This window comes from Leptodactylus fuscus, chromosome 6 (assembly GCF_031893055.1).
Source record: "Leptodactylus fuscus isolate aLepFus1 chromosome 6, aLepFus1.hap2, whole genome shotgun sequence".
NCBI classification, from domain to species: Eukaryota; Metazoa; Chordata; class Amphibia; order Anura; family Leptodactylidae; genus Leptodactylus; species Leptodactylus fuscus.
In genome coordinates, this window is record NC_134270.1 from 166,832,010 (window position 1) to 166,841,753 (window position 9,744).

The window sequence follows — 9,744 nt, forward strand, 5'->3', positions numbered from 1 at the left end:
ACAAACATCCAAACACACAAACTTTCTCTAATATTATAGGATAGGACAAACACTACGCATTTCAGGCTGAGCCCTTTATCAAGTACAAATAATAACTTTTTTTTGGGGGGAATATTCTTAGAGAAACAGTCACACGTTCTTGCTTCTGTCTTCTCAGACTGTGTTCACATATTCCGTGAAAGTTTCCAGTCACCTTACAACTGTATTTCACCTCACAGGTAGTTCACAGCGCTTGACCAGAAACAATAGTTGCCCCACGCACTGCACTGTCTCATTGTGGGTGGGCTTGATAGTCTTGAGATTTCATTGTACCCTGCACAGATTCAAGACACCCTGTGCCAGATGCAGCAAAGGAGCCCCAGAACATAACAGAGCCTCCTCCATGTGTCACAGTAGGGACAGTGTTCTTTACAAGATATTCTTCATTTTTCCGTCTGTGAACATAGAGCTGATGTGCTTTGCCAAAAAGTTCGATTTTTGTCTCCTCTGTCCATAGGACATTCTCCCAGAAGCTTTGTGGCTTGTCAACATGAAGTTTGGTTATTATTACTTTTGTCAGATTCAGGTTATTTCTGTGACCATTGTGGGTTTTTCTTTCATTAAACCAGGGGGACCAACAATTTTGTCCGTGTGTGTACGTAACAATTCATAAACCAAACACCATAATAGATAAAGTGCACTCTGCATATCAATAATGGGGTTCAGTTCATGTATTTACGTAAATTCTATTCAAAAAAGTTTATTATTTTACTCTAATCAAATTAATTCATAACTTGCAGAAAACCTTAGAGTTAAAGATGGCAGGAACATCTGTGGTACTGCTGTCATCTCTGGGTGAGTAGTATATAATATAGATCTGTATACCGCGGTTTCCTATTGTTCTAAATATTGATAGGTTTATTTTACTAATATTTCTTAGAGAGTGCTGGCTGATAAGCTCAGATTTCAAACTCTAGCAGCTCTCTCTCCCCCTTCAGAGCAGGAAGTCTCAGCATGATTCCAAGCAAAACTGCTAGTTAAGCTATATCCAACCAGCCAAACAGTTACCTCTCACCCAAAGTGGAAGGCATAAAATCATGTCCAATAGTGGATCCTAACCACATTGTACATAAGTATGGTGCCATAGTTCTATACCATTGCTATAGTGGCAACAAAGTTCTTCCCATAGCAGTCCACTGTCGCTTAAGGTTTTTGGTTCAGTGTTTTGGTTCTGATGGATAAAGGTACAGTCAATGTTTGGTCATAGGTGGGCCATATCTTTATTACCTGCTCATCATAAAACAGATCCTTCTAAGTGAATTCTACAAATTTCCATTGGAATTGGTCATAACACGTGTAATATTTTGGATACTTTCCTACTTGTTTAGCTGCTGATATCATTCTATCCTATTTTCTCAGGCTGCTATGCCATTACAATCCCTCTCATTCTATAAGGTTTTTTCACTATTTATACCAATATTTGTAGTTATTTTTTTGTATTTTGCAGGTGTTCTCCTCCTGCTGATATCTGCACAAAGCAAATCCAGTAAGTGTTTAACCCCATAAAAAAGTGTAAATTTTTTCCAATTTTTTTTGTATGTGATATTCTTCACTACATCATAGCACTGCTATATAAGTGATCTAAACTAATCCATACAGAGGCTGAAGGTAACTGTCCATCGGCCTCAGTGATTGCTGCCTACATCATATAATAAAAACTGAGGTGGGTCTATCTTGTACTTAACACTAAAAGTGGCAAAAATATTTAATAAAACTCAATATTTTATTGGATTCCTTTTAAAAAAACATATATATAGCCACAAACACACAAGGTTACTCCTTTAAGATTTGTATCACCAGCTCACATACTCAGTTGGTCTGGGAAACCCGGAGTAAACACTTCATTCCAGAGTGACCTAGATCTAGTCACCTGGAATACAGATACAGCAACACTAGATTGCAAGCCTAAAACTATTTGAGCATTAGTTATAAACTGGATTGAGCCACAATTTAGCTCACTAGCATAGGAGCTGAGATGTGAGTGTGGTGGGGAGGGTCCTCGCTACCATATCAGGTTGCAGAGCTAGTGGAAATACATTCCCCCACCCTTTCAGTCTATTAACTCACTAATCCAGTCACACTAAAGGGTTACTTAGAGAAAATACCAAGACCCTAATGATATCAGAGGATATAGCATCTACAATGTCCCTAGATTATTGATATTGATGCTCAAAGGGTCACAGCAGCTATAAAGCTCTCAGCTATCTGCTATGTCCCGTTCAACATTACATCTGGTCGGGGGTCAGATAGAGACACATTGTTTCTTAAGCGTCTCTCCTCTGTACCATAGAGCTAGTCAGTTGACCTATTCTGACATACAGCCTTAGCTAGATATATTGCAGCTTGGCTCGGACAGTGCTTCTATTGTTAGGGCTAGTTCACACGTGAACTGCCCGCGCGGGTTTTGACACAGAGAGAGACGCGGCGAGCCACGTCTCTCTCTTGTCAAAAACCCGCCTGCCGCGACCATCGCTGTCGCAGCTTAACCCTCTGCTGTCGGCTCAAATGAATGAGCCGACATAGGAGGGAGCTGCTGGGGGCGGAAGCCGCGCGGCTGAGACTGCGCGGCTTCCGCCTGAAGAAAGGACATGTCCTTTCTTTTCTCCGCTAGCAGCAGCTCGCCGCTAGCGGAGAACAGAAGCCCGGCGGTCTCCATAGACCACCATTATAAGGGGAGGTTTTGGACGCGAAATCCGCTGTCAAAAACCTCCCCTTATACTCACGTGTGAACTAGCCCTTACTGATCTAGCCCTATAAATTCCTCTCTACGAGTTTCATCTAGTGCAGCCTTCACACTAGACTCATCAGGAGAGTAATCATTTTGACTAATCACCCCACGGTCAGAGGTGCGGTTACAACCGCAGTTCTCAGCGCCCTGATGGTGGACGCTGATACTTTAATGTTAAGCCTTAACCGCTGAGAACTGCGGTTGTAACCGCACCTCTGACCGTGGGGTGATTAGTCAAAATGATTACTCTCCTGATGAGTCTAGTGTGAAGGCTGCACTAGATGAGACTCGTAGAGAGGAATTTATAGGGCTAGATCAGTAACAATAGAAGCACTGTCCGAGCCAAGCTGCAATATATCTAGCTAAGGCTGTATGTCAGAATAGGTCAACTGACTAGCTCTATGGTACAGAGGAGAGACGCTTAAGAAACAATGTGTCTCTATCTGACCCCCGACCAGATGTAATGTTGAACGGGACATAGCAGGTAGCTGAGAGCTTTATAGCTGCTGTGACCCTTTGAGCATCAATATCAATAATCTAGGGACATTGTAGATGCTATATCCTCTGATATCATTAGGGTCTTGGTATTTTCCCTAAGTAACCCTTTAGTGTGACTGGATTAGTGAGTTAATAGACTGAAAGGGTGGGGGAATGTATTTCTACTAGCTCTGCAACCTGATATGGTAGCGAGGACCCTCCCCACCACACTCACATCTCAGCTCCTATGCTAGTGAGTAGAGATGAGCGAACACTAAAATGTTCGAGGTTCGAAATTCGATTCGAACAGCCGCTCACTGTTCGAGTGTTCAAATGGGTTTCGAACCCCATTATAGTCTATGGGGAACATATACTCGTTAAGGGGGAAACCCAAATTCGTGTCTGGAGGGTCACCAAGTCCACTGACACCCCAGGAAATGATACCAACACCCTGGAATGACACTGGGACAGCAGGGGAAGCATGTCTGGGGGCATAAAAGTCACTTTATTTCATGGAAATCCCTGTCAGTTTGCGATTTTCGCAAGCTAATTTTTCCCCATAGAAATGCATTGGCCAGTGCTGATTGGCCAGAGTACAGAACTTGACCAATCAGCAGTGGCTCTGCTGGAGGAGGCGGAGTCTAAGATCGCTCCACACCAGTCTCCATTCAGGTCCGACCTTAGACTCCGCCTCCTCCAGCAGAGCCAGCGCTGATTGGCCGAATTCCGTACTCTGGCCAATCAGCGCTGGCTAATGCATTGTATTGGCGTGATGAAGCAGTGCTGAATGTGTGTGTTTAGCTCAACTACACCGGTGGAGTAGTTGGGCTAAGCACACAGATTCAGCTCTGCTTCAATCAGCGCTGGCCAATGTATTCTATTAGCTTGATGAAGCAGAGTGTGCACAAGGGTTCAAGCGCACCCTCGGCTCTGATGTAGCAGAGCCGAGGGTGCACAAGGGTTCAAGCGCACCCTCGGCTCTGATGTAGCAGAGCTGAGGGTGCACAAGGGTTCAAGCGCACCCTCGGCTCTGATGTAGCAGAGCCGAGGCTGCACAAGGGTTCAAGCGCACCCTCGGCTCTGATGTAGCAGAGCCGAGGCTGCACAAGGGTTCAAGCGCACCCTCGGCTCTGATGTAGCAGAGCCGAGGGTGCACAAGGGTTCAAGCGCACCCTCGGCTCTGATGTAGCAGAGCCGAGGCTGCACAAGGGTTCAAGCGCACCCTCGGCTCTGATGTAGCAGAGCCGAGGCTGCACAAGGGTTCAAGCGCACCCTCGGCTCTGATGTAGCAGAGCCGAGGGTGCACAAGGGTTCAAGCGCACCCTCGGCTCTGATGTAGCAGAGCCGAGGCTGCACAAGGGTTCAAGCGCACCCTCGGCTCTGATGTAGCAGAGCCGAGGGTGCACAAGGGTTCAAGCGCACCCTCGGCTCTGATGTAGCAGAGCCGAGGCTGCACAAGGGTTCAAGCGCACCCTCGGCTCTGATGTAGCAGAGCCGAGGGTGCACAAGGGTTCAAGCGCACCCTCGGCTCTGATGTAGCAAAGCCGAGGGTGCACAAGGGTTCAAGCGCACCCTCGGCTCTGATGTAGCAGAGCCGAGGCTGCACAAGGGTTCAAGCGCACCCTCGGCTCTGATGTAGCAGAGCCGAGGGTGCACAAGGGTTCAAGCGCACCCTCGGCTCTGATGTAGCAGAGCCGAGGCTGCACAAGGGTTCAAGCGCACCCTCGGCTCTGATGTAGCAGAGCCGAGGGTGCACAAGGGTTCAAGCGCACCCTCGGCTCTGCTACATCAGAGCCGAGGGTGCGCTTGAACCCTTGTGCACCCTCGGCTCTGCTACATCAGAGCCGAGGGTGCGCTTGAACCCTTGTGCAGCCTCGGCTCTGCTACATCAGAGCCGAGGGTGCGCTTGAACCCTTGTGCACCCTCGGCTCTGCTACATCAGAGCCGAGGGTGCGCTTGAACCCTTGTGCAGCCTCGGCTCTGCTACATCAGAGCCGAGGGTGCGCTTGAACCCTCGTGCACACTCTGCTTCATCAAGCTAATAGAATGCATTGGCCAGCGCTGATTGAAGCAGAGCTGAATCTGTGTGCTTAGCTCAACTACTCCACCGGTGTAGTTGAGCTAAACACACACATTCAGCACTGCTTCATCACGCCAATAGAATGCATTGGCCAGCACTGATTGGCCAGAGTATGGAATTCGGCCAATCAGCGCTGGCCAATGCATCCCTATGGGAAAAAGTTTATCTCACAAAAATCACAATTACACACCCGATAGAGCCCCAAAAAGTAATTTTTAATAACATTCCCCCCTAAATAAAGGTTATCCCTAGCTATCCCTGCCTGTACAGCTATCCCTGTCTCATAGTCACAAAGTTCACATTCTCATATGACCCGGATTTGAAATCCACTACTCGTCTAAAATGGAGGTCACCTGATTTCGGCAGCCAATGACTTTCCAATTTTTTTCAATGCCCCTGGTGTCGTAGTTCCTGTCGAATCGAACACCGCGTGGTAAAGTGCGCCAAAATTCGATTCTCCTCCCACCTTCCCTGGCGCCTTTTTTGCACCAATAACAGCGCAGGGGAGGTGGGAGGGGAATCGAATTTTGGCGCACTTTACCACGCGGTGTTCGATTCGATTCGAACATGGCGAACACCCTGATATCCGATCGAACATGTGTTCGATAGAACACTGTTCGCTCATCTCTACTAGTGAGCTAAATTGTGGCTCAATCCAGTTTATAACTAATGCTCAAATAGTTTACGGCTTGCAATCTAGTGTTGCTGTATCTGTATTCCAGGTGACTAGATCTACTGTAGGTCACTCTGGAATGAAGTGTTTACTCCGGGTTTCCCAGACCAACTGAGTATGTGAGCTGGTGATACAAATCTTAAAGGAGTAACCTTGTGTGTTTGTGGCTATATATATGTTTTTTAAAAGGAATCCAATAAAATATTGAGTTTTATTAAATATTTTTGCCACTTTTAGTGCTACATCATATAATAGCCTTAGAACTGTTGTCACTTCTCTTCCCCCACTGACTATATTATTTAAAAGGGACTATTTAGACAAAATTATGTTAGGAATCTCAATGTCTATGCTTTTGCTTCTTCATCTTGCAGCCATTGCTCCCATCAGTGCAGCCATGCTTGTAGTTCTTATTTAAGGGTTGCCATTCCTATCAGTCAAACTGTGGCTGGGTTTGTGATATACAGTCCATCAAAGTGCTGCCTCACCGTCCGATCCGGGGCTGAGGCGGGGTATTTAAGCCTCGCCACTTATTATAGCCTGTGATCATTTAGTGTACCTGGACTCCTTGTGTTCATCTCTCTGCTCAGCATAGGTTTCCGTTTTGGCTTGAAAACAGGTTAAACACTGGTGTCATCTTGGTTGTCACCCAACATCCCCCAAAACATAATATCAATCCAAATACAAGGGCTCGTCAGGAATGGAATGGAAAAAAACACACTCTAGGACCTCTTAGCAATTCTAGTCACAGATCTATATATGAGTTAAAGCACCCCACTCCGCCCACTGTCCAAAAAAAAGTGGTGAGCGGGTCAACAGTAGAGATTAAGGTTGAGCGATCGCGATCCGAAAAGATTGGATCCCGATCAGCAATCGAGTAAATTTCACAATCGTCATCGGGTTCCAATCCTGCCTAAAAAAAAGATCGGGAACGGAATTCCGATCCTGATTGCTCAACTTACCTGCACAGAAAAAAAATCCTGATCATTAAAAAATCCCACTGACTTACATTAGGATCGGAATTGGGATCGGGTTCAGATGGAAAATGATCGGAAATCGGATTTTAAAAACGAATCTGAAATCTCAAAATCGGCTCAATCCTAGTAGAGATGTGACACAGTGCACCCCAAATGCACCAACACATGTCGCAAGTTTATACTAGAATTCTGGCAAAAAAATAGTAAATGAGGGCCAATGGATTTCTTTCATGAACAGTGCCACTCTTGTTTCTCAGGTTGAGTCTGGCATTGCAGCCCAGCTCCATTGAAATAATTGGGACTGAGTTACAATAGTGCACGCAACCTATGAACAGGTGTAACTCTGTTACTGAAAATAAGAAGCCATGTTTTTGTAACCACAGATAACCTTCATGTTTATTTTAACTCTTTATTGTTTTTTTTGTTTTTTTCCAGTCAACCCGAAATTTTGTGAACAAGGCAAAGAATATAAGGACTGTGCTAAACCCTGCCCACTAAACTGCAATTCCCCTAATATTATTTGCCCTGGTGGGTGTCAGCCTGGATGTTATTGTAAGGATGGCACTGTAGAGAATATTGCTGGACAATGTGTGAAAAATGAAGAGTGCTGCACGGGGAACACCACGTATAGCTTATGTGCCAATAACTGCCTGGAATCCTGCGACACATACCTCAATCCTAGCATTACATGCCCCCTATCCTGTGCAATTGGGTGTAAGTGTAAAGAGGGATACCAGCTCCTGAGTGATGGCAGTAAATGTGTCCTACCTCAGGACTGCACCAAACATCGCTAAACCATCCCATATACCTTATCAACAAGTGACCTCGTCCAATGATATGGAGACATATCTAATAGAAATAAAATGGTTGTCAAACATTGTTTTTATCTATTTTTATTGACTTAAAAAGTAATTAATCTCCTTATCATATAATTTTATTATGTTGTGGCCTTTTGTTAAAGTAAAAAAAAAAAATAAAGTTCACCCCATCATTCTTCATGCACCATCCCATACTGACAAAGTGAAGCCTTTGCCAAATTATTGAGAAGGAAAAACTAAAATCTTGTACTGATGTATGTATTTAATGAGTACTAGAAATGGACAAACTGCTTTGTCACAAACCAGATTCAATAAACAAATTCCAAATTGTTTGGATTTTAACAAAACTGAACAAATGGCGCCTCAAGAGTGTTCTACACTATGTTGTATAGATAGGTTCCTAGGAGCCCTGACAGTATTCTACACTATGTTTTATAGATAGGTTCCTAGGAGTCCTGACAGTGTTATACACTATGTATTATAGATAAGTTCCTAGGAGTCCTGACAGTATTCTACACTATGTTTTATAGATGGGTTCCTAGGAGCCCTGACAGTATTCTACACTATGTTTTATAGATAGATTCCTAGGAGTCCTGACAGTGTCATACACTATGTTTTATAGATAAGTTCCTAGGAGCCCTGACAGTATTCTACACTATGTTTTATAGATAGGTTCCTAGGAGCCCTGACAGTGTTATACACTGTGTTTTATAGATAGGTTCCTAGGAGCCCTGACAGTATTCTACACTATGTTTTATAGATAGGTTCCTAGGAGCCTTGACAGTGTTGCACACTATGTTTTATAGATAGGTTCCTAGGAGTCCTGACAGTGTTCTACACTATGTTTTATAGATAGGTTCCTAGGAGCCCTGACAGTGTTCTACACTATGTTTTATAGATAGGTTCCTAGGAGTCCTAAGAGTATTCTACACTATGTATTATAGATAGGTTCCTAGGAGCCCTGACAATGTTATACACTATGTTTTATAGATAGGTTCCTAGGAGACCTGACAATGTTATACACTATGTTTTATAGATAGGTTACTAGGGGCTCTAAGAGTATTCTACACTATGTTATATAGACAGGTTCCTAGGAGCCCTGACAGTATTCTACACTATGTTTTATAGATAGGTTCCTAGGAGCCCTGACAGTGTTCTACACTATGTTATATAGATAGGTTCCTAGGAGCCCTGACAGTATTCTACACTATGTTTTATAGATAGGTTCCTAGGAGCCCTAAGAATATTCTACACTATTTTTTAAGCAAATTTAAGATTTGGTACATACTGAACTTATTTGACCTGAAACAGAGTTTGGTACAAAATCACCCGAACTTGAGATGACTCCTGAGAGGTTCTCCCACCTTTACTCAATACTTACTCTAAGTTCACACTCGCATTGCCTTTTTGTTACTTTGGTCCATTTGAGGACAATAACAAAAGACAGTTGGGCTGCTGTAATATCCTATAATGGGGTTGTCTGTAATTTTAAAACTGAAACCTGCAGAGGAAAACGTCCTCTCTGCATAATTTGTGTGTCTGCCAATTTCAGGAGGATATCAAGACGGAGTCCAACGGATACTCTGATGCAGATGTGAACTGTCTCAGCAGAATAAGCTTTGGCAGTGATTAGAGCCTCCAGTCTTCTTGAGTAATATGCCAGAATGTTTCCACATTAGGATTTAAAGCCATTTTTCTCTGCAGATCTTTTCAAGTTCCATCAGGTTGGATGATGACTACCAGTGGACAGCCAGTCCACCACTGACCTTCTGGAAGTAAGAAAATGATGGCAAAGGAAAACTATATTTTTCTCTTTTCAATAAATTTGCAAAGATTTCTAACATTCCATTGTCACTTTGTCAATATGGGAGATTAAGTACGAAAATATTTTCTGAATGCATTTTACATCTTATACCTGAGCATTAACATTCCTCCTGCCATACTTACATAGTGAG

General features: G+C 43.9%; 1 protein-coding gene across 1 annotated transcript; it reads left to right on the top strand.

Moving 5' to 3' along the window:
* Positions 1–797: 797 nt before the first annotated feature.
* LOC142210133 (serine protease inhibitor swm-1-like) lies at positions 798–7,765 on the top strand. Its single transcript, XM_075279160.1, has 3 exons — positions 798–834; positions 1,487–1,525; positions 7,407–7,765. Exons 1-3 carry the CDS (start codon positions 798–800, stop codon positions 7,763–7,765), a joined length of 435 nt encoding a protein of 144 aa, XP_075135261.1.
* The last annotated feature ends 1,979 nt before the right edge of the window (positions 7,766–9,744 follow it).